This window comes from Colias eurytheme, chromosome 26, assembly GCF_061535395.1.
Source record: "Colias eurytheme isolate Ceu_HAF_F1 chromosome 26, ilColEury1 Martin Lab GWU primary, whole genome shotgun sequence".
Lineage (NCBI taxonomy): Eukaryota > Metazoa > Arthropoda > Insecta > Lepidoptera > Pieridae > Colias > Colias eurytheme.
The window spans coordinates 927,651-954,117 of record NC_143005.1 but is presented as its reverse complement, the minus strand read 5'-3'; the positions used below and the strand labels follow the sequence as shown (position 1 = coordinate 954,117).

The following is a 26,467-nucleotide window of genomic DNA, read 5'->3' as shown; positions in this document are numbered from 1 at the left end:
ATTTATTTTATTGGTTTTTGTGTAACGCTAGAGCGCAATTTATATAATTAAATGTGGATCCGTTACAGATACAAATAAAAGTTCGTCATATCTGTAAAATTTTATAGTTGAGTACTTAAATAAATACCACTAATACCTACCTACCTATATAAAAAAGGTCACAGTAGTTTATAGAAATAATACATTACACATTTTTCGCCTCTCGTACTTCTAGACAACAAAACACAGACTAAAAAATAGTAGAGTAAATTATTATTAAAGTTTCAAATCTACTGTTAATTCGAATTTAATTTTTGGCCAAATCTCAACAGGAACATTCATGTAACACTGAATGATTCACGATAAGATGATAACATGACTCACTACACACATAACAATATTATAAATTAATATTATTAGATATTACTAACTCTGGTTATTTGATACTGACCACATATTTACATAGTTTTTGTATTAAGTGGTAGAACATGACGATATAATTATCTTCACTATTTAAACATCTAGGTATTTGTGGTATTTATTATTTAAGTACGCAATTAGCTGTAGGTATCTCAATATCTTAAAAATTGTAATGGAATAAATTATAGGGAGGCGCCCTATAATTTATTCCATTACATATTACCTTTCTACGAAATCTTAATACATATTTCAATATAGAAATAGGTACTGGGTTTTGTCGGGAAAACATAACTCCAAGAGCATAAATACAGGGGTAGGGGAAAAATTGAAACGGGAAAACTAAGGAGCGCTCGAGCGAAGCCGTGGGCGGAAAACTTGTGTGAAATAAAGTCAAGTTCATACAGTCTAGTTTCTTACTAATTGTGCTCTCAGCTACAAAAAGAGTGATATTTCAATTTATAAAATAATGTAAATTTTATGATTAGCAATATAAAAATTTATATAATTATCGAAATTACAGGTTAAAACTAGTATTTTCAACTAGCATCGACCTGGCGGGGCACTTATTACAAACATACCTCGCACATTATTGCTGAAAAAGCACCCATATACCATTTAACAAACCTTATTACCTTATAAAATAAAATTTAAGTAACAAATGACAATTTATCATTATTTACACTAGGTATTACGATAAAAATAGCTCACGATGGTATTTATATATTATTTACTATTAACTATTAATAAATCTATTACAATAATTGTGTACCAGACGTAACATTGGACTATTGTATGAATGCCAAATCTTACATACGTTAGCACAATCAATTATTGGCAAACTTGCAATCGTCATCAAATCTGCTTCAATACAAAATACACTCTATTCCACTGACCTAGAATTCAATTTAAAACAATCCAATATATTATTAATCAAAGAGGTGTAATCGAAATTGTGTTTAATAGCCCAATAAATAGGGTTTGAATTGTCAAAACAATAGCAAAAATGACGTCACAACTGCATCTTCTATTTTTAAGTAAATATAAATAGTGGGTCGCTTTCGTAGAAATCCCGTTATAAATGGAGCAATGCTAAACAGATTTCATAGGTGTTAAAATATTTAGATATGCCCGACGTTGACTTGTTACTGCTATTTAATTATTTTATCTTGTCAAAACGTATGTCTAGTATATTTTGAGCTGTACCTATGTTATATTATAACCGCTAGACAGTAGACTGAGTGCTACGAATGCATGCATACCTACGTATCTATATTCTATTTCCCTATGATTTAATAAAACATGCATTTAAGAAAAAAATATTTGGAAGGACATATTTTGAAGATGCCAGAGATTTAAAAAAAATAACAATGAGAACTTTGTAATTTTTTTCTATCGAGAAAATATCATGGAATCATGTTTCTAAAACGATATGGTCCGGGAGCCAGCAGCAGATTTTATGACCAAGTTCCTCTCAAGCGGTAATTAGTAAAATGCATCAAAGTATAGTATTATGAAGCCTCGTGAACGTCAGCTGGAGCTCGGTTGGGGGGAAGAGCGGTTGTAGCCTCCCGTATCAGCTGACGGTTTTTCCACCAAGATACAGCCAGCTGACATATATATTTATCCACAGTTACATATAAGCTATCATCAGGTAAATTTTTGTTTGAGAGGAAATAACGGAAAATAAATTTTTCTTTAAATTTAACTTTCATGTTCGAGACACCAGCTGACGTATAATACACCATATTGTAACCAGCTGACTATTTTTTTTCGTTGAGATATTGGGTTAGCTACAATTTGACAAATTTTTAGCTGAGAGGAAATGAATGAATGAATGTATTTTTTTTCCTATGTGCGTGGGAGGCACCGCACCGCTCCGCGTACAACCGCTCACCCCCCCAACCGAGCGCCAGCTGACGTTCACGAGGCTTTATAATACTATACTCTCATGCGTCTGACGAATTATCTCTTGAGAGGAAATAGTTAACCAAATTTGCACCTGGCTCCCTAACCAATAGACGTATTCTGTTACTATTGAACTTTCTTGTCAAGAATTTTCATCACGACAACTTTGTTAATATAAAAATTACGAAGGTTTGAAAAGGGCCGTAAATGTTAGAAAAATTAATTCATCACCTTAAGGGCTGATTTAAAATGGTAGTTTTATACATAATTCGACGAATAAGTTTTATCCAAGCATTGAAAAATCGGCCCTAAAATATACAAAATTATTTACAAGTTTAAATCTATCTCGCTTTTGTGTCGCTCGCTTTTGTGTGTATGTCTGCTTGTTGCTATTTCAATCCTTCCAAAAGTACCCATACAAACTGTCGTTAGTTATTTATAATGTTACTATTACACAATATACTCCGTAGATCCATAACTTTAACACATGACCGCCTCCTCCATCACCCACAGACAGCGAATCACTAAACTTGTGTTAGCATTAAGGTGCGTTTATACTGAACCTAATACAATTTTTAATTAAACATACAATACCTACTTAATCAGTAATAATCACAAAATACATTTAAGTATAGGAAAATTGTAATACGGATTTTAGCTAGCCGGCTAGCTTTTGTAAAAGTACAGCTTGTAATATGTCTATTTTATAGTTTTGCTACTTATGGTCACGAGTCACGACCACAGGTCACGACTATATTAAATAAAAAAAAGACGGGTTGCACTCCGGGAGTGCGGGCAGAAGTGAAAACTTGATTATTAACGTTGAGCATGTTTGATATCCATCCGTCTTACGCTTTTTCGATGGTCACGTGTCCTGACGCGAGTTTAAGATTTTATACCCAACGCCGCTAAAGAAGTTTTCACTTCAAAAATTATAATTCTTTAGATAAAAAGCTCTTGTTATAATTCCTACTGTTATAGAGACCCTCATAATGTTATGTAGCTTGTATAGACTAGCGGTCTTACCTTTACAATGGATTAGTTATTGCAATAACTTGCCTGTCTTGTTTTTATGATTGACGGTTCATGTGAGCAAGAGCAGGACAAAGCTATGGTAGAAAATGGTAGAGATTTATACAATTTTTAACTTTTTGTTTGTAAGGCCGTACGTGGGCCGTACGCATTTAAATGCATAGAATTATAATTGTGTTATTTTCTTTTGTAAGCCAATATGCACTCCACCTAACTGGGCGACCAGCCAGCTACTATGCACAGCTAATTGCGAACAGTGTACGATAGGGCGTAAAGAGTATAAATAGATGCTTCTAGATAAACTTCCACGTGAGGTAAATAATAACCTTAGTGCGGTATCTTGAGGTTGAATTATGTTGAGATGCAGTCAGAAATTTTTGATGACATCGTTTTCGAATCGAAAGACATTAAATATTTGCGGGCTATGCCGTATGAACGGCTTGTAAGCTTAAAGCTATAATATGTACCCATAGGTATTCACAGAGACCGCAGCTATTCTTATAGAGTACATTTGTGTTATTGTGTACTTTCATTAAAAAATTTAGGTAGGTATTTGTATTGATTTAAAGCAGACAAAGTCGGTAGTTTTAGGTAGTTTATCTATAAATTTCAAAATATGGTTACAGTTTTATTACGCTTTCATTACTGTTATTATGTTCAAAATGATAAGTATGTTTGTATAATATATTTATCATCTCAACTATTATGAAAATGTAAAAATATGAAAAAATGCCTAACCTGACTTTTAAGACATGCATTGGGAGAATTTTTGAACCAAAAACGTAATTTTATAGCATAATGTGCAATGCCAATTTTGTCTGAAGACTTTTCTAGAAAATATTATGATGATATAGTTCATATTAATTGAGCTTCTAACCTGTGGCTTTTGAATACTCACATTTTGGATTTGGGAGCTTATGTGAAAAAATCTAATTGGAAACATTTTTTAGTTATTTAAAAAAAAATTGACGATAAAATATACGAATAACGAAACTCTGTATCAGCGACGCTTGAAATGTCCGTCTATCTATACATAGAAATTCACCCAATTTTGTTCAGCAGATCACTCATGGTGACATTACTAGCAGACTAAGTTACCGTCACTTATAATATTAGTATGCATCGATCTATTGTGCCTGCGGTATCAAAATATCGAGTATAGTATAAACTATGGTCCGGTGACAGAACCCATTGTCTCCAATGTATTGTTTTATATGACTTGCCTTGCTGGTATGTGACCCTGATGTACCTACTTATTGCACGCCTCATAAGCGAAGCGTTGAGGTGGGTACTACTGTCACTTCGCGCAAAACATCTGATTTTTCAAACTTAAAATGTCTTTATGTATCATACATTGCACTTGTAAGATAATACATACACACACATATTAAGAAAAAACACTATTTTAAACATTCATGATATTTTTGATGTCATTTTTGTTATTTAAACTAGTTAAAAAACAGTTTAAAAAAGTTCTGTCTTGGACGTCCGTGTGTCTGTATGTGCGGAGGATTTTCTGACCGAAATACTTCTCTTACACTTGAGTATGCTCAGGAATAGAACCCTTTCATTTTTCAGGGTCTGATTCGATGTGGTTTAATTGTTATTAAATAAACAAAAATAATAATTAATAAATAATTATTAAAAAAAATTATGAGGCGTGCACTTTTGGATTTTCCAAATTATTTTTAAAACTAGCTTGCCCTAAATTATATGTATTTTCCTAAACTACTGGAAGTCATGACTGTGTAAGTATTTTTATTACCATAATTAGATTTTTTAAATCAATTTTAGTGGTAAATTCAATTGGCCTCTGAATTGGCTAAGAATTTTGTTTTTAATAGGATGGATTTTGGGTTTAATTTAGATTAGTATTCAGATAACGAAGTCTACCTATAACTATATTAATATTTGTGTCATATTTTTTCAGGTTACGCCATTTCTGAAAAACAAAAATGAAAAATAGGACGTGGAAAATTTATAAAAACGTTTTCCTTATGAAAATGCAAGATGCGTTTTTCACAAAAATACCGAAGATAAATATTTATAATTATATTGTTTTAACTCAAGGACGGACGGATGTCCGCTCTATATTATAAGACCTCGAAAATTTACGGGCTAGGTCATTTAAGATTTTATTATATAAACTACACTTTGATGCAGTGAAGCGTAAACAAAATTAAAAGGTAAGTAAATGGTTAGTTATCCAATGATCTTCAATTTTAAGTCGGGAAGGACAAAGGATGTGCTCATCTATACTAATATTATAAAGAGGAAAAGTTTCTAATTATGTAATTATGTATGTATGTATGGTTTTCACGCATAAACCTCTCAACCGATTTTGATGAAATTTGGCAAAGACAATCTTTAGACCCTGAGAAAGAACATAGGCTACCTTTTATTGCGAAATATGGACCACGGGTGAAGCCGGGGCGGACCGCTAGTAATATAATAAAGCAGATAATTCATGTAAAGATTACCACAAAAGTAGATAAATAAGAAAAATAGTATTTATAATTTTTATACCATACGCCTCCTCTAACCAATCATAGTTAAATTAGATTTGATAGTAAAACGTATAGGATATAGGTACTTATATTGTTTTTGCTTATGTTTTTTTATAAGGATATAAGAAGTTCAACCATCTTTACATTGAATTGTTATTTGTTACTTGGGTATCTATGATAGGTACCTAGTTATCCTATGTTTACGAAAATATACGATTTCCTACGATAGTGTCCGTCTCAAGTTCCATTCTCAATAAAGTTAAGCTTAAAGCGCGTCACACACGGTGAAGATACTATAATATGATACTGTAATATTTTATATTACAGTATCTTAAGGTATCCGGTATCAGCGTTCTGACCATCATTTTTCTTTTTGTCATTGCGTACTAAGACCCCTGTAGTACCGCCATCCTGTTACAAATGAACCACAAAATTTCGGGTCATAGTATCTTCACCGTGTGTGACGCACTTTACAATTTGTCATAATCACGTGTAAGGACTTTACAAAACGCAAAAACATTAATCATAAATAAAAATTGGAAAATCCAAAAGTGCACGCCTCATAATTTTTTTTAATAAATATTTATTAATTATTATTTTTGTTTATTTAATAACAATTAAACCACATCGAATCAGACCCTGAAAAATGAAAGGGTTCTATTCCTGAGCATACTCAAGCGTAAGAGCAAAAAAAAGACTCGATTAGTAAAGTATTTCGGTCGCTATCGTGTTAACAAGAAAAAGGATCCGCACATACAGACACACGGACGTCCAAGACAGAACTTTTTTAAACTGTTTTTTAACTAGTTTAAATAACAAAAATGACATCAAAAATATCATGAACGTTAAAAATAGTGTTTTTTCTTAATATGTGTGTGTATGTATTATCTTACAAGTGCAATGTATGATACATAAAGACATTTTAAGTTTGAAAAATCAGATGTTTTGCGCGAAGTGACAGTAGTAGGTACCCACCTCAACGCTTCGCTTATGAGGCGTGCAATTACGTACAAACTAACGATAATTTCATAAAAATCTTTAAAGTAAATATGTAATTTAAAAAAATACAGGTACATTTGTTGGCACTTTTTATCATCTAATTGTGCTTATAAATAACAAGAAGACTGGATATCCATTTTTTATTTCAACCGATCATCCCACGATAACATAATTTTCTAAATAATAAAAAAAGAAGATTTCAATTTACTTAATAATCTTAATTTTCCTTTCCACACATTTGTATTTAATAGGTGCATATCATGTCAAATGATGCCAAGGCGTGTCGAGTTACGCTAAACTATACCGTTGTTTTGTAAACGTCCAGTTGTTAACACTAACAGTAACATGGTGTCGTGATCCTTGTGTTAGAACTATAGTGAATATGCTGAAAAACTGAAATGTTACAGTTAGTTGCCATAGTTGGTCAGGTTTGTCAAGTGAAAGTTGGTGACCATTGGTGCATTTTGTTACATATAGTAAATATTTGAAATTTAAAATCTGTAACGATTGAATACATTTAAAAATTACAATATTATTATTTTAGTACTGTGCCATGCGATAATTAAAAAAACTTGAGCGATGTCAAGGGACATCCGGATGGAACGAAGTGTTAAGTTAGAGAGACTGACAGAGGACCACGCGCACGCCGCACGGCTTACAACTCTATCAAAAAGTGTCGTGACAACTTTTCGTAAGAATTTTTTCCGTCTAGCCCCCTTTCACAACGCGCGTAAGGAACAACGTTCCAAAAATGCTACTTTATTAGATAACGCTACAATCGAACTATTAACGTAGTTTTTAAATGGAAATCCATGGTGGTCGTGGTCTCTATGAAAATGTTTAGCTTTTTTTGTAGCTTTTGGGTGAATAACTTTTCATTACTAATTGAAACTGAATTTACTGTTTATTGGGGGTCACTGAAAAATAGGGCTGTGCTGTAGCAGTCAGAGAAAACAATGAGTTGGACTCATTTTTGAGAAAGGACTGCCGCTCTCTGTTTTTCAGTTATATTTTTTTATGATATTGCTTATCCAGTAAAATATGGTGTCACTTGCAAATTAAACATTTATCCTTTCCTCTATGTAATGTTTATGTTACACTGATATAAACAAAGATAAAGCATAGTTCCAACAGCCCACCGAAAGCTCTGATCAATTCCCTCCCACATCCAAACTCATATTAAACAGAGTTTTTCTATATAATAACATACGTGTAAGTATACCTATTACACAATGAACGGCTCTATAAATCAGCAACATTTCCATCGGCAAGATCAAACGATCCGTTTCGACGATTGTAAAATACATCAAACGCCTGTGTCCTACTTTCTTTCGTGAATGTAATGCTCTCTGTTTAATCTGTGCTTCGTAGTAACCGTGACGTCACTATATCTATTACTAGATTGCAATATGAAGGAAAACAAAGCGTAGTAATTTTATCCTGTAGATTCATTGTGTTGATCTGTCATGTAGCATTTGTACACTCTGCTATTTACGTTGTCGGAGAGGAAAGGCTTGATTAAGAAGGTTTGTTTGTTGGTTATCTCAATCTATTCTAACTCAAAAATGGAATATGAACGTTTATCCCACGCTTTAACCCTGGTTGCCCTGGTCGTAGCGGCCGTCCGCCCCGTCTTTACCAAGTTATTCGAACTAGGTAGAGACGGGGCGGGCGGCTAGTATAAAACAATTAGTAAATTTTGTCGAGAGTTGAATGATGTACTTAAATTATGTTTTGATGCGTCTGTAACACTAAATAATAAGTTACAGGCGCATAAATAATAAAACAAAGATGATATTCTTGAAAATGTGTAATAGAGAGTGCCTTCGAAGTAGCATCAAAATTTTCTTAATTATTATCTATAATAAAAACAGTATATCTTCTTGGATAGGGGAGGGTAAAAAAGAAGAAATATAATAAAAATATATCGTACAGGTCAGATATTATAATTTTCAATTCAAAAATTGACTACGAATAGTTACTTTTCATTCGCCTCACTATTCATACAAATTACTTCAATGAAAAATGAACCCGACAAAAATGCAACAAGAAATATAACCCCAAAATTACATAATATATAGCTTTTTCCATTAAATATAATTTACATCCGTGAACACGACTGCTTCATGTTTTCTATAATTCAAGTATATTTTTAGGTTATAAATGTGCCAGGAGCGTGTGTCACATCCCGATCTAGTACATTCGTCGAGATTATAATAAATAGTTGCGGTTTATCTCTGTTTTTTGTCTATTATGCTTCTTTTAAAACTCTTAAATAACACTTAAATGATATTGCTTTATTTCGGTTATCCACTAAAATTTGTGGCATCTTTTTTCAATAATTATAATGAACTAGGTTTCCACCCGCGGCTTCGCCCGCGCAGTCAAAGAAAAACCCGCATAGTTCCCGTTCCCGTGGGATTTCCGGGATTGCGTCATTTTCCCGGGATAAAAAGTAGCCTATGTCCTTTCTCGGGTATCAAAATATCTTCACACCAAATTTCATGAAAATTGGTTCAGTAGTTTAGGCGTGATTGAGTAACAGACAGACAGACAGAGTTACTTTCGCATTTATAATATGTATTAGTATGGATTTATTTCTACGCAAGTCTTTATAACTTACTATGTACTAGCTTTCCGCCCGCATAGTTTCAGGATTTTCGGCATAAAACCTATCCTTGCTTAGGTCTCCAACTATCGTTGTACCTTTCATCCAAATCGGTTCAGTTGTTTCGGTGTGAAGAAGAGATTAGTAAGTTATTTAAAGCGTGGTGGTTTAAAAATAATTATTTTAATTTTTTAGGACTTTTTTAAGTTTGTTTTAATAAAAGCTGTATTAACATTAAACAAGTTATTTAATAATTTCAAATTATAGAGTTAAATGCAACGGTAAAACTGTGGGTAAAACCTAAACCCATGGCCCATAAAATAGGCTCATATTTTTATATTTAAGATACATACATAATAAAAAAATAAATAAAATTATTTGAATACACAAACCAAACTAAACCATGAATAATATCAAACACGAAAAACATCGCACGCGGACATAAATCATTCTGCATGTATGTTTATTTATATCTCTGTAACAAGCCAAAACGAGACCTATATAGACTTCCTTTGATCCTTAATATGTTGTTTTTAACATAAAGACTGCTGTTAATAAATTATATGTCATTAAATTGAGTGTTGTGCAAAGAACCTGTAACTTTTTTATGTACATTTTCAAATTTTTAATGTAACGCGGTACCTATACAGCAAATTATACGTTATTTCAAAAATTTGAATCCTCTCTTAACCCTCCTTTCTAACCGAAATAATTAGCAGTTTTTTGCACCGAATTAAGATTATTGAATTTCTTGTGATAGGATAGAACCTACAATCAATCAATCATGTTTCCCAAATAATTATACCTAAGTATGTTCTTATTGCTATAAGTATCAAAAATTGTCTTGTTTTTATTATTCTCTAAATTTAATAACCCATGGCTAAAAACTATGAAAGGGATTCGTATCAAAATATCAAATAAATATTTTTATTTAACTTCGCTCTATATAGAGTCAAAATAAAAGACACAAGCGGATTCAACCTAAAAAAAAAACAAAACGATAATCACCAATCGCTTTCCTAATTTCAAAAATGGAACTTACGAAAAAGGTTTAATCCACTTTCGACACACAATAAATCCACAGATTATCACTAACGCACACGCATAGAACGTTTCAAGGCGTTCAGTTCGCGGTAGCTACTGAAGCGGCTGGCGTGCTGTTAATGTGGTACTGCCAAAACTACGTCATACGTTGGCCCAATATCGGCCAGCATGACCAACTTTTGGCGAAACTGAGGTGGAGTTAAAGGAAATAGTAGATTTATACATCTTTGCACTAATTTTCTTGTTTTTCCGAGAATATACAAATGTTAAGCAAAATAGGCTCATCGCTGTAGAAACTGCTTTCCGAAAAAGCACTAGAAATAAAATGATTCAAAAGTGCTTCTAAAAGATGTCCTATGGAATAAATAAATATTAAAGTTTGATATTTTACACCATGATAATAAGCAATAACTTATGGGTGGTTTCCATATATACCTAAATGAATCATAATCTTATATCTTAAGGAAATTTCATGCTGTTTTTTTTAAATTGAAAGTGCACACTTATATTATTTTAACAGCACGTGAGTCACGAGCCAGGCTAATACATATTTGTTTTTAGATGAAAGGATGTATGTCAGGTCCTCCGTGTTCAAAATTAGAGAAAATCAATACTCACGAGGAGATGAGAATGTAGAGTCGAATTTAGCATTATTTCATATTTGTTGGTTTATCTCTAAATGAGTAGTTGTAAATTGTAACGAACTTTAAAAAAAAAACAATGTTAACATTAAAACCAGATCGAGAAGATAATTTTTTTCCACCAAAAAAAAAAATCCAATTCTACATTTCACAATGTTCGCAAATCGTTCATCATTTCATGAGCTACACATAGACTAACATGCCAAATAGACCTCCCAGACCACAAACAATTCACATACCTACCACGCTATATATCACAGCATCATTAAATCATTCCAATGTGATTGATTGCGACACTTCCCGCAGACAGTTTGTAGAAACTACCATTCTTAGAATTATATTCGCGGCGAAAATGCATAATTAAACGGTTAGGTAGACGATGAATTATGTCTCCTTCCCTTTTTCCTAGAGGTACTACGCAGTTATCATCCCTACTAATATTATAAATGCAAAAGTAACTCTGTCTGTCTGTTACGCTTTCCCGTTTAAACCACTCAACCGATTTTGATGAAATTTGGCAATCTTTAGACCCTGAGAAAGAACATAGGCTACCTTTTATTGCGAAATATCTACCACGGGCGAAGCCGGGGCGGACCGCTAGTTTTTAATATTATGTGTAAGTTCTAGTTCTTGCATAGCGCTTGTGGAATCTATAAAATCGGGACAGGCAAGTTCTCTGCAAAATTACGATCTAATTGTCTACTGGGTTTACAGAAATAAACGACGATTAGGTAGGTCCGGTCTGTATAAAGCTGTAAAAGTTCAAATGGAGATTTTCGACTGCAAAGCAAGTAAGTACTTAAATGTATCTGGAAATCAGTGATCAGGTATGAAATAATACTCATTAATATTTTTATTTTAAGGAACTATTTATTTGTGTGCGGATTAAGAAATAAATCTTCACAATCATAACCTATTCATATTTTAGTACGGGAGTTAAAAAAGTACCCGGCTGAAGCTTTTGAGCAACAATTGTATCAGATCAAAAACATACTTCTTATGACTAAATCAGCCTCATTTCATCACAACAAACAAGACCAATAACTATAAAACCACTCAGGTAAGTACACGGAAACAGGGCTATAAAATTTCGCGCCGCTTTTTTCGCGGGAAAATTAGCAGATTATAAATTTTCACAGAAACACGCAATATATAAAGCTTGTCACGCATTGGTCACTTTGCGTTGAAACGCTAACGGCTTTCAGGAACATCTACATTAGTGTCTTTCGGGGAAACACTGCGTATATTGTTTATTTATAAACATTAGATAGTATATAGTGGCAATAAATCAGTCTTGTTTAATAATGAAAACAAATAAGTCGGTATAATTTTAGGAGCAAAGCTTGAACGCATAACCTAAAAGTTATGCGTTCAATGTAATGATGTAATGTAATGATCACACATACGCGACGTCATTTAAAATATTTTACATTAATATATCCTATAAGATGTGTAAACGTAATGTCAATCACATTTTTTAAAGGATTTTATTACTCTAAAAAATATGATAGCTGATATATTTAAGATTTTGTGTACGAAGGGGCTGATACAAGAATAAGTTGTATCAATTACAATAAAAAAGGGATTCCTTAACAATAACGATTGAAAAATCACCGCAAATCTAAAAGAACTGTTACAAAATTACGAAGTTAGTAGTTACATACAGATTGTATCTTATTGTAGGAATTGTATATTGTTATTTATGTTTAAATTTGGTAGATATTACACAAGATATTTTAAGTATAAAAGGCCCTATTTTATATGCAAAATCAACATCCATTGCATATCGAATAGCGCGGGAAATAACAACGCAAAATTCCTATTTCAAAAACATTAATTCCCTCTCACAGATAATACAAATGAGTGACAGCAGTGACGACAGATTAAAAACGAACAATGACGTGACATGGCGGCAAGCCACTGTTTGTGCAAATATATTGCATATTTAATTAAAGGATTATACATGACGTTGGAAACATCTGTACGTCTGCTTCGCATTAGTGGCTTGAATAACTGCTTTTGTTTTGAAAATGTTATTATCTATAAGAATTTTCAAGACATGTGAATGGTTTTCACATTAAGTAATTAAGTATAAGTACATAATAATTTGGAAAATCCAAAAGTGCACGCCTCATAATTTTTTTTTAATAAATATTTATTAATTATTATTTTTGTTTATTTAATAACAATTAAACCACATCGAATCAGACCCTGAAAAATGAAAGGGTTCTATTCCTGAGCATACTCAAGCGTAAGAGAAAAAAAAAGACTCGATTAGTAAAGTATTTCGGTCGCTATCGTGTTAACAAGAAAAAGGATCCGCACATACAGACACACGGACGTCCAAGACAGAACTTTTTTCAACTGTTTTTTAACTAGTTTAAATAACAAAAATGACATGAAAAATATCATGAACGTTAAAAATAGTGTTTTTTCCTAATATGTGTGTGTATGTTTTATCTTACAAGTGCAATGTATGATACATAAAGACATTTTAAGTTTGAAAAATCTGATGTTTTGCGCGAAGTGACAGTAGTACCCACCTCAACGCTTCGCTTATGAGGCGTGCAATACAGGTAGGTAAGTTTTATGAATGAGTAATACAATATTAAAGTTAAACTTTTTGCATAAGTACCTACTCTTTTTTTTTCCATCTTATAGGCATTTTATTTTGGTACTTTGAATTATCAGAAGACGTATATTAAATTGTAAGAAAAAATTAAGTAAGTTTAATCACATTTTATTTAATTTTTTATAAATTGCCGCTGTGAAGATGTTTTTAAAATTTTTGGACCTGGTTTCGAATCGAAACCAGGTACAATTTTAAAAATTTCATTCAAAAATTTTCAAAAATTTCATTCATCGAAACTTTCGATGAAGCATTTGGTAACAACAGAAAATCTGAACGTTCACGTCTAGAATTTTTTTAATACAATAATTTCACAGATTCAATCTCCCACAAGTCACAATCTATTTGCGTTACTGTTCACATTATAAGCTAAGTACCTACTATCAATATTCTATACCTACTAATATTATAAAGATGAAGAGTTTGTTCTAGTTTGGGGTCCAAATGTTACATGTTTGTACCTAACCCACAAATTGATCAATTAATGATTTTTATTTTTTATTTTTTTTATTTGTTTGTTTGTTTGAACTTGCTAATCTCAAGAACTGTTGGTCCGGATCCACGCGGGTAACACCGCGGAGCGCAGCTAATTAAAGATCAAACCGGCACTTTTTCCTTATGTTTTCTAAGGCTCACTTTATACTCAGGCTAAATTGTATGAATGCACACATATTTTATTTATCAATTGATATTAATTACTTAACAGTTAACCAGTATCTCACCAGTATGATACACAGAGTCATGAGTAACTTATATTATTGTGCAATAAAACATGTCAAGTAGATAATAACTCATAATTTCACATCTCAATCATAGAGCAGAGTGGCGCAGTGGAAGCGTGCTGGGCCCATAACCCAGAGGTCCGTGGATCGAAACCACGCTCTGCTAGAATCCTTTTTTATTTTTATTTTTTCCTTATACAGAGATGAAAGATTTTAAATGATAAGATTTCTATTTCCTGTAAATAGTCGATCTTTTATGATAATTTTTAAATAGTTTTTTCAATAATGTTTAGTGTTTAGTAAACACTGTTTACATTATCGTATTCGTAGATCAATAATAGAGTATTTTATACATTTTTTATAGTACTTGAATGACTTGCGTTCTAAAATCACCTTATCTATAACCTTGATAAAGTTATAATAGATTTAAAACTGAACATATAAAACTATTAGATATTGATACTAATTAAGTAATTACTAACTAAAATAGTAAATACAGGTAAATAACTATTTCGCATCATAAAAATTTGCATCACGTGCATCTAAGCGTGCATCGGGTAAAGTTTTTTAATTTTTTTTTATTTTAAGTTAAGTAGCAAGATAGACACGACAATCAAAATCTTTCTTTGGCTCAGAGTGTATTCATGTATGATGTATCATGTAGGTACTCCAGGAACGAAGGATCACGATCCAGTATAACCTATTTAAGTGAACAATACACTGGTAATTAACAACAGATGGTCACAAATCATGCACCATCCACAATGGTTGGCAATCTGCCAACGAAGGCACGAGACACAAAGACATCTTTGTTCAAATACACAAATATCGGGCAAACATCACGTTTCAACGAATCCCTAATTTATCACCTCGTCACATTGTTGCAGATTATTGTTTAGGGCGATCGTTTCCTAGCAACCACTGAGAGAAATTTTAGTGACCAAGCCAAGACCAAGCTGCAAGCAGTGACCTAATATTAAATATACCTATAGCTATGCGGTAGAGTAGAAATTTCCTTGTTACTGTTATGCACTCGTGTAGGTGACGTGTAAAATAAAACTATATTATTCTACCTCTCAGTTCAGCTTAGATTAATAATATTGGTTAATAAAATCAAGCAAATCTTTAACTTAGACTTAAATTATTGAAAATATCCTTGTTTTCATAGATACAGAAATAATACCACGGAATAACTCAATATTATACTGGTTTTATAGGTAGTAAATCTCTCACTAGATTATAAGCTGTCCAAATGTTATGAGATGTGAGACAAAATTATTAACAATTTAACTAACAACTAAGTAACAAAATTTCAAAATAAATCGTTTTATAAATAAAAAGAAATTGCATACAGATAGTGAATTAAGCACTTCCTGGTAAGCTTAAAGCTCCGTGTCCTACTGAAATAGAGAAAACGAAATAAAACAAAACATTCCAAACTTGTAAAATATATTTCCCATAATAACAAGATATAAAAACCTGTGATATAATACAAATGTTCTCGTATCAGAATATCGCAGTGTGGATTACTGTCTTGGCAGCACACCAAACCATTTCAGTCAGGTTATATGATATTTTTTAAACGTAAAAATACGTAATAAAGCGACTTAGCGAGATAGTAAGGTTGTTTAAATTGGTTTACATCAAAGACATCTTCTAGGTAATTTCTTAATAATCGAGATACATGTTTGCAAATAACGATACATATTACTATGTTATTTCACCGATAATCTGCTTTAAGGTTAATAGTATGTAGGTAGACATATTTCTTGAAGATATATACATCATTGGCAATTAAAATATAATATTAGGTTTTATTCATTTGGCAAAATCGTATTAACATCATTGTATGTTCAACTATCTCCACAAAACTGTTCCCATTTCCTTCATCAATACAACCGTTCCCCATCATACGGGGCCCCGTCGAGCTCCGGCTGCCTGGTGCCCTCGGGCGGGAGGCCCCAGCGTGGCCGGCACCCGTTATGAGCGTGGTACCGCGGGATGCGGTCATCTCGTACCATCTCGTAGGCTAGACGGGCTATACCGTGTTGGTACTCGGATAGACCTGTCTTGTAGAGGCAGGGGCGGACGTAGCCGAGAACTGGAAGAGATTTCATGTACAATTTATGCTTTATGATAGGTTAATTTTTTAACTGCAATAGGTCGAATGTCCGGTAAGTTGGTAAGTATATGACACATTTTCTATATTGTGATCTTTATGATATTAGTCTATTTAAAAGGAGTATAAGTATGAACTAAACTTTTTATAAAAACACAAATCTTATGAATAGTTAACATTGGTAATTGACTTGTATAAATCAGATCGCCAAGGCTAGTAAAAACTAGGGCAAGTACATCCAAATTGGTTGAGAAGCATAAAAAACTAAATTTAATTGAAAATATTACACCTAGGTCGCTTTTTACATCGACATGTCACTCAAATACTTTTCTTATTACGTTTGTGTCAGAATAGTAAATTACAAATAGATACATCAACAGCTAATGCTGACGTTGTTTTGTAAATATTCACGGTTTGAAAACAACAGAAGAATGGGATAAAAATAAAGATATTTACTGAAACCTTCATTAAAGACTAAAAAAAATCATACAGTAGCGCTTCGCTATATCACATATAGAAGTTGTTATTATCGACGATAATATTGACAATTACACATGACCCGTTGTTTAAGCAATTTACCAAACATCTCATTCAATTCAAATCAGACATATTACAATTTACAGCATCATCAAACCTGTCACAAACATATTACTAATTATCATTTCATAAACACGATCACAATGTGGCTCATTGTGCACATAACTACAAAACAAACATGCAATATGTACTTACATGGTACAATCGCCCGGATAGAATGCAAAACAATGCATACAATATTATTAAAAATGAGATTACATCAGTTAGCGAGCTTTAGTTTGTATAGACTACAGGCCCATGTTGAAAAAGTTATGGGTCATTTGAACCACCAGGTGACCTATCTAGAACGATAGATAACGATAAGAGCATAAAATAATAAGATTCAGCACTATGCCGTCACTTGTAAGCTGTCCAACTCAGTGCAGATGAGAATTCAAAAGTACAGGTAGTAAGTCACTCTACATTTTGCACTCAGTCATCTGCACAGAGTTGGACAGCTTACAAGTGACTAGTGCTGAATCTTATTATTTTATGCTCTTATATTGTTCTAGATAGGTCACCTGGTGGTTCAAATGACCCATAACTTTTTCAACATGGGCCTGTAGTCTAGTAGTGGCTAGTTACGATATCGACTATCGTCTTCATACTCGAAAACTCTACAATTGGTATTGCCATTAAAACTAATTTCGCTTAGCTAAGTTAAACCAAATTTCTATGACACTAAAATGTACAGCTAATTCGGCACTAATAACATAAAAAACAGATTTGGATATATCTCGATTTTTTTTTGCTAAGTATAACTTGTAATTTTTATGTCAATTACATAGGTACGTAACAATATTCTGATACTAAAAAAGTAAATAAATATTATATCTTAACTACACATATTCAACAATGTCTAGGTAGGTACGTCTACTATTTTCCAATGAAACAAAAACTAACTTCTAAAATGCGTTTTCAACGGCTCCAAAGTCGGTTTATTCATGTCCCGTTCATACAGCTCTTTGGCGACCTTCATCAGCTCGGTGTCTTTGATGGCCAGCTTCGCGGCTGGTGGCGGAGGCTCCTCTGACACCTGCTTCTCTGCCTTGCATGTTGGACGCTTCTTTTCACGCGGTTTGAAGGGACGGGTCTTGAATTCTTACATATAATTTTGGTTTTAGAATTTAGCATATGATAAGGGGTTACGGGTTTTGAAGAAGTATACTTAAATAAGGTTATATTAAAATGTATGTAAATCTATATTTGTGAAGTTGTTTTAGGTACCTATGCCTCGATTAAAGAACAATTCGATACGAAATTATAAAAAAAATCAATTAGTACGCAAACAGACGTAGGTACCTACTAATTGATTTTTTTTTATAATTTCTAAATCTTTGTGTTTATTCAATCTGAATTACGTAACGACTGGAACGATGTTGATAGGAATTACACTGACTACTTTAAAGGATATAACATGTACATCTATCGTAATATTGTAAATTAAAAAGTATTTTAAGCTATATTTATATGAGAAATTTTACCTTGAGACAAATGCGCACAGTAATCGTTAAAATACGTCGACTGACCGCGCAGGCTCCTCATCGTGTCCTTTATGAACTTTTCTATCTCTTCGTCCGTCCATGCTTTCTATAAATTTACTGGTATTCTTATGTAACTCAAAATAACTGAACTACATTAAATCCAAGAATCAGTTTTTGATACATTTAGTTAGGTATTAGTGAACTACCTAAATATCTATTTTATAGTCGTAATTAAGTATCTATAGCAGTTAAATAAAATGATTACATAAGGCTACATGAAATTTACTTATTTGTGAATGTAACTATTGTATTTTAAGATCGACTGTAATAGTATCACCAAATTCCATATGGTTAAGCTTATTTTGTAGGTACTTAGGTACTATTATTTATTTGTGTGTTTATTATTCTAAAATAAATGTATTAAACATTATAACAGTGTTTTATTTATAATAGTGAGCGTGTGTATCCTTACATCTTCTGAACCAACTCTCGGATCTAACCATCTGCCTTCGAATTTTGCCCACCTCAATTCAGGTCGACACCTGCAGCAATCGTAATAATTGGTTTTATATTATTAGCAGATAAAAATATGCTGTACATATGTGATGTATTTTTCTCTTTCTGACTCTTTAATTTAATAGAAGCAGATAATATTGATGATCTTATTAAACGTAGATAGTATGGTGGATATAAAATGTAAAATCTTCTATTACGTAATAAAGTCAAGCTATATTTAAAAACACAACATAAATCATGTAATTTATTTCATTAGATTCGACCCTGCAACTTCTCGAAACATCATCACAATATATGTAGTAGGTAAATAAACCACTGTACTAGTGGGGTCTCTGTAAATAATAACTTATGTTTATATAGGAGAACGTTGTAGAAGATAGCCCTCAATTTTTGTGCAACAGAAATTTAGTGATCTAAGTATTTATATTCTACCATACTTACATCTGCGTCTTCCTGATAGGATGCTGCCGGAACTCATCAAAATATTCCGTTAGAAAAGACATTTTCACACATAAATTTTATTCCCAAAATCGTAATACGCTTATCAAATTAGATTTAATTGACACATTATTGACTGATTGTTTCAAAAGTAATGTTTTTTAAGTTCGGAAATTATAACGTTTTCCAAACTTTTTCTTTGTACGGATAATACAATAATTTGTAGAAACCTTATGGTAGAAACGTCGAAACATCTGTAATATGAAATATCTATGTTCAACGTGGTTCAACAATAATACTGATGTTATGACTAATTTCGATTACAAATTTCTTTCAGTTCCAAGCTTTCATGGCATTGCATGTTTGTGATCTTCTGATGTTGTCAACATTTGGTATTCTGATAATGTTTAACGTTTTTATTGAATAGGTTACTAGCTTTTCTCCCGCGGGTGCGCCCGCTTTGTTTCAACTTAACAAATTATACACTAAAACCATCCTCTTGAACCATCTTAGCTACATCAAAATCCTAGGCACATTTTAAAGATTTAATCATGCATAGGGATGGTCTTGCAGCGGCTTTGTTTTAAACTAAGTATGTAGTGATGAAGCTTATTCAATGTTGGCCTTAAAATAGCAATGATACTTATCACTAAATTTTCTAATGCGTTTGAGCGTGTTTGTAATTCTACGCGTAACGCGTATTGCTCTGTTATGCAAAAACTAATGAACTTACTTGGACCAATTTTAGTATATAGAGAAATTTATAGAGCAGATAAAGGAAGTCGATATCGATGTGATAGCCTATAGTGCAGGTCCACACTGCGAGCCTAGCGCGGTTGCGACGGCGGGCGCGAAATATCAAACGTATGAAACGCGCCTTTGCGTCCACATTGAAATGACTAAGGCGGAAGCCTAGTGCGACGGTAATGAGCGAGCCAGGGCGCGTAGTTTTCAAACTCTCCTATCCGCGCGTTCTGGCCACACTACGGGCCTAGTCAGTAAGCGACCCAATGCGCGGACGGCGGGGGTATCAAACCAGTTCGGTCTTGTCGCTCGACTTCTTATATTATATCCTTTATTGTTTTTCGTAAAATAGCGGTAAATACTTAATTGTTGAAGTGAAACTTCTTTATTTATAAGTGCGATTCAATCTAAAACACTTATATACACCACAGTAATTTTGTAGGGTATAATCTCAATTCTTCATATAAGATTCACCCGTTATTCCTCTGTTTTATTTATTTCGTGTACAACTTCTATAATGATCTCATCTCAAAATCGGACTGTCCAGTAAAAATAGCAAATCGTCCAAAGTTTGCAACACCCGAAAAACGTCGAACCGCTACTTGAGCTCGCGCGTCGGTGTGGCCACCGCGAGCGCCCGCTCGTCGCGCCCGCCTAGGCCGCCGCCACCGCGCATTCAGTGTGGACGCACACTAAAACTAGTACCTACTATGTAAATGAATCGCTATAAGCACTAATATGAAAACGTATAAAAATCCCATAGATTACAAATCAACATAAAGGTAAATAAAAAGAGAAAAGAGCGTAGAGCGTAGACGTATATAATTGACAAAGTAAAAGCAAATTAAACCAAATGTTTCTAACTCCTGAGATATAAAACTCATAATAAGCCAGTCGTACGTACAATTTTTATGCGGCTCGGTGGCCGCACACTGCCGTGACCGTGCTACGTAAATCGGAACGATATTTTTGGATACCACTAATTTGTCGTACATCGTTCGAAGGTCATTATCGTTCCCAAATCAATCCAAGGTTGACGACGCCTGCTCACGATTGATTTATTGAAAGTTTATAGCATTTTATTTCATAAAGGTTGAAGTGGATGCTATCGTTAATTCTAGTTATGTAATGACAAGCAATTAATGTTTGTATTGCATGTAGAATCAGCATTGATTCACAATTATGACGTCTATATCTTTAAAATAAGCATTTAATAATAAAAAAAATGAATCGCCAATTGTGTTGGTACCTAGGTAGTTTTGGAATGGGATTGTTTATACATAATTATCGTTAATTCTTTTTTTACAATATTCCTTGAAGTACGAAGATGGTTCTTATGGCGAGAAAACGTAAATATGTACCACGGGCGAAACCATGGCGGACCGCTAGTAAGCATTTAAAAATTCGTAAAAATAGAATTTACAGTTATGTAGTAAGGTATCGAATTTTGACTCCAGAGACTGAAAGTTAAAAAAATTATACTTTGTGCTTTCTACTCAGTAGTGTTGTGAAAAGGCATGTAACGATCATTGAGATAATATTACCTACTACGTATGGAGGACACACCACGAACAAAATCTGTGCGACATTTTTTTTCTCTAACTCAGTTTTAAAAATTATTATCTACTTAGGTACTTATCGATGAAAAGTTATGTTAGTCACTTTTCCGTATTATTTGTGCAATATCGTAACACACACGAAGGCATATTTGATGCGTTTCACTTTAAAACAAATAAAAAATTAGCGTGCAGTTACTTAAGCCATAATTATGGCTTATGTTGAGCGGAACATAAGTGATGTAGGCGGTGTATCTCCATATGTATATCTCAATGGTAACGATTAAGGGTACGCGCAGACAGAGAGCGTTCTGCGTTCTGCGTTCTGCGTTCTGCGTTCCGCGTTCTTTGTAATGTGAAGGATCTATAGCGCCGACGCACACAGAACGCAGTTAGATCGCGGCGGTCATTCGGAACGCTTGCGTTCTCGCGTTCTCTGTACAGAATTACAAAGAACTCGCGTTCTCGCTATGGCTGGTCCGTCTTCTCCAATTGGTATCTTGTTTTTCTATTTCAGATTTTACATAGTCATGTAACTCATTGAAGCTACTTATTGACATTCGAAAATAAATATAAAATCTCTCTTCATCTTGAAGCAGCTCAGGGATAAGAATACTAAATTCTCCCATATCATCTCGTTTCGTGTTGATAGGGTGTACCCAACATTTTCTACTTTTTTTTGACTCCTCTAGACTCCACAAAAGCAAGGCTTCATCTTCGGAAGATGAACTTTCGAGAGACATGTTTCACGTGCGGAGAGTCGCGAAATAGAACGCAAATATCTTGAACGTGCTCCTGTGTGCGCTAGAACGCAGAACGCAGAACTGACGAACGCAGAACGCAGAACGCGGAACGCAGAACGCTGTATGTCTGCGCGTAGCCTAACTTCCTTAATGCTAAGCATCGTTATGTTTGAAAAATCAAATTATCGCTGCTATAAATGAAAAAGCCATTTCCCTACACAGAAATATAAGGAATGCAAGTAGGTAGGTATAAGTCATGGAATAACTAGAGTTCTCATCCTAACTTGATCTCCATTTAAAAATTAGCTACAGAGGGTCACAGGTAATAAATAAAATAAAACAACCAACATTATATTAAAACTATTTATTATTCTTAGACGTAACATACAAGTGATTTTATTTATTCGACATTTTTACATTTAATAAAACAAGATTTGCAACATTCAAACGGTGCCACATACTTAAAATTAGTTTTATCTTTACCTTACAACTTATCTTGAAAATATATTAAAAACATAATGAAAAATTAATTTAAGAAAAACGTCATTTATTTCATTAATTTTAGAAAATCATTTTGTATAACAAAAGTTTCATAGTTTTACTATATTTAATAATAACGGGTTTGATTTAAGTTATGCACCAATCTACTTTGTATTCACGAAGATATATAACGAAAAAATTCTTGAACAATTGCATTCTTCTTTAATTTATTAAAAATGGGAATTAATTCACAAATCATTGTTAAGGTCGTTAATAACAGAACATCAAACCAACGCGTGCAACGCGATCGGCAAACGGCAGTTACAAAATTACTGAATTATTGTAATATATTTTTAGAAGTATTTATTTATAATTTTTAGAGTTTCCCTTGAAATTTATTCTGTTATGTAACGACCTATAAAAGCTCATTATACTACGTTTTGGTCATTTGGGAATTTCCTTAAAACGATTGCAAAAATTGACGCTAATACAAGGAACACACGAACATTTGTAACTATTAAAAATAATAAGATTTTTTCGTCAAAAAAATTTTTGTTGTTTCATTGGGTGGGTTTGATTGTAACCGATATTAAATCAAAAAAATATGCTTTACCGCTCATTTATGGTAATAAAATCTTAGATTCACGTTAATAGTAAATAGCAACTTAATGTCTTGTCATTTAAATTATTTCTGTAATTAGATCATTTTTATTACATTTTATAAAATCAAGTTTGAATATTGTTTAATTTCAAGAAAATATATGTCAATATTATATCAATGAAACTTTTTCATATTAAACCAATAAATGCATTGAATTGTATCATTGTGAGACAGTACGACATCACTTATCCTTACGAATTTTTAAGTCTATAAAACACGAACCATCTTATTACAAACCGGGCCTAAAACTGATTAAAATCATGGTCATAATCTTATTACAAAACATGTTTGATCGTTAAACTATAGACAAAGACAATAGAAACGGACAAGTTTAAATCTCTGTACTAAAGATAAACCATGACAATTTTTAAAATGAAACTTTTTAACATCGTCTCAAACTTTTTCATCTGTGCAAGCATGACGGTCGAATGGCGGTCGGGAGAAACTGAGAATATTTAGTTAAATGTCTATAATCAGAAAGTTTCTTTAACCATGTTATCCAGTTTCAGAAAAAATTGGTTGTCTGTAAAGTAGGTTCACGATCGAGATGTTTACGTGATAACGTCTTATTGGTGGCAGCGCTCGAGATGAGACGGGAGATCGGTCCGTCTCTCTCTCTCGTTATACCTGCGATTACGCTCGTGAGGTTTTGGTGTGACACAAGTTTCTGAACATGTCACCCGACTAAAACGATTTTAAAAACGTTATCACGTCAAAACTTTATCCACGTTAAGTCAAGTACAGATCAAAATTTGCAACCACGGACCCCCATTAGAATCTAGCCCTTATGTACACGGCAGCAACGTCGTGATTCGCGTAGCCGAGCCGTTTCGCGTGTTTGAATATCTCATTAGTGGTTGCCGTAAGGGGGAGGGACTGTTCCAACGCGTCCCCGAGCCCGAGGGCCAACTTGAGGTCCTTCTGCATGTGGCTGAGCGGTTGGTGCGTGGAGTACGAGGATTCGATCATCGCTGGAATAAGAGAATTTAAATTTTATATAATCTGATAAAAAATCCTAATACTATTATAAAGGCGAAAGTTTGTATGTATGGATGTTTGTTACTCTTTCACGCAAATACTACTGAACCGATTATAATGAAATTAAGCACAAATATAGAGGGTAACTTGGATTAACACATAGGATAGGTTTTATCCCGGAAATCCCACGGGAACGGGTTTTTCTTTGAAAACGCGGGCGAAGCCGCGGGCGGATAGCTAGTATATTATATGCAATTGTTACACAAGGATATTCGAATACAAAATTTTTCGTAATTTAGTTTTTATTAGTTACAACATATTACGCAAATATAAATAGCATAAATAACAAGTTAAAAAACGTAATTGTAATGTTCATTAAGTAATGGAGGTACAATAGCGCCTGCAGTTAAAAACTTGCAGCTATAGCAGCGCCTGCAGCTGTAAAACTTACAGCTATAGAATTTGCGGCTATAGCAGCACCTGCAGCTGTAGAACTTGCAGCAATAGAACTTGCGGCTATAGCAGCACCTGCAGCTGTAGAACTTGCGGCTATAGCAGCACCTGCAGCTGTAGAGCTTGCAGCTATATAACTTGCGGCTATAGCAGCACCTGCAGCTGTAGAACTTGCGGCTATAGCAGCACCTGCAGCTGTAGAACTTGCGGCTATAGCAGCACCTGCAGCTGTAGAGCTTGCAGCTATATAACTTGCAGCTATAGCAGCGCCTGCAGCTGTAGAGCTTGCAGCTATATAACTTGCGGCTATAGCAGCACCTGCAGCTGTAGAGCTTGCAGCTATATAACTTGCGGCTATAGCAGCACCTGCAGCTGTAGAGCTTGCAGCTATATAACTTGCAGCTATAGCAGCACCTGCAGCTGTAGAACTTGCGGCTATAGCAGCACCTGCAGCTGTAGAGCTTGCAGCTATATAACTTGCGGCTATAGCAGCACCTGCAGCTGTAGAACTTGCGGCTATAGCAGCACCTGCAGCTGTAGAACTTACAGCAATAGAACTTGCGGCTATAGCAGCACCTGCAGCTGTAGAACTTGCGGCTATAGCAGCACCTGCAGCTGTAGAGCTTGCAGCTATATAACTTGCGGCTATAGCAGCACCTGCAGCTGTAGAACTTGCGGCTATAGCAGCACCTGCAGCTGTAGAACTTGCGGCTATAGCAGCACCTGCAGCTGTAGAGCTTGCAGCTATATAACTTGCAGCTATAGCAGCGCCTGCAGCTGTAGAGCTTGCAGCTATATAACTTGCGGCTATAGCAGCACCTGCAGCTGTAGAGCTTGCAGCTATATAACTTGCGGCTATAGCAGCACCTGCAGCTGTAGAGCTTGCAGCTATATAACTTGCAGCTATAGCAGCACCTGCAGCTGTAGAACTTGCGGCTATAGAACTTGCAGCTACAGCAGTGTCTGCAGCTGTAGAACGTGCAGCTATAGAACTTGCAGCTACAGCAGTTCCTGCAGCTATAGAACTTGCAGCTACAGCAGTGTCTGCAGCTGTAGAACTTGCAGCTATAGCAGCACCTGCAGCTGTAGAACTTGCAGCTGTAGCAGCGCCTGCATCTGTAGAACTTGCAGCTATAGAATTTAAAGCTATAGCAGCGCCTGCAGCTGTAGAACTTGCAGCTGTAGAATTGAAAGCTATAGCAGCGCCTGCAGCTATAGAACTTGCAGCTGTAG

The 26,467-nt window shown here is 34.0% G+C and overlaps 2 protein-coding genes and 1 non-coding gene across 5 annotated transcripts in view; 1 reads left to right on the top strand and 2 right to left on the bottom strand.

Annotated features, from left to right (window-relative positions):
- Window positions 1-14,580: 14,580 nt before the first annotated feature.
- TRNAM-CAU (transfer RNA methionine (anticodon CAU)) lies at window positions 14,581-14,652 on the top strand. Its single transcript has one exon. It is a non-coding gene; the product is annotated as a tRNA-Met (tRNA).
- A 1,723-nt stretch (window positions 14,653-16,375) lies between these two features.
- Window positions 16,376-19,684, bottom strand: LOC149897008 (uncharacterized). The gene is made up of 5 exons (XM_090116643.1): window positions 19,623-19,684; window positions 19,138-19,207; window positions 18,666-18,771; window positions 18,085-18,282; window positions 16,376-16,587 (listed from the first exon to the last, which is right to left on the bottom strand). The coding sequence occupies exons 1-5, from the start codon at window positions 19,682-19,684 to the stop codon at window positions 16,376-16,378; spliced, it is 648 nt and encodes a 215-aa protein (XP_089972769.1).
- A 3,327-nt stretch (window positions 19,685-23,011) lies between these two features.
- Ndf (Nucleosome-destabilizing factor) overlaps window positions 23,012-26,467 on the bottom strand; it is a 58,097-nt gene continuing 54,641 nt past the window's right edge. For all 3 annotated transcript variants that reach the window (XM_090116863.1, XM_090116864.1, XM_090116865.1), the window contains exon 12: window positions 23,012-24,774. In XM_090116863.1, the coding sequence (XP_089972989.1) occupies window positions 24,575-24,774 (200 nt within the window). In that variant the 3' untranslated portion in view covers window positions 23,012-24,574. The remainder of the gene's footprint in view (window positions 24,775-26,467) is intronic.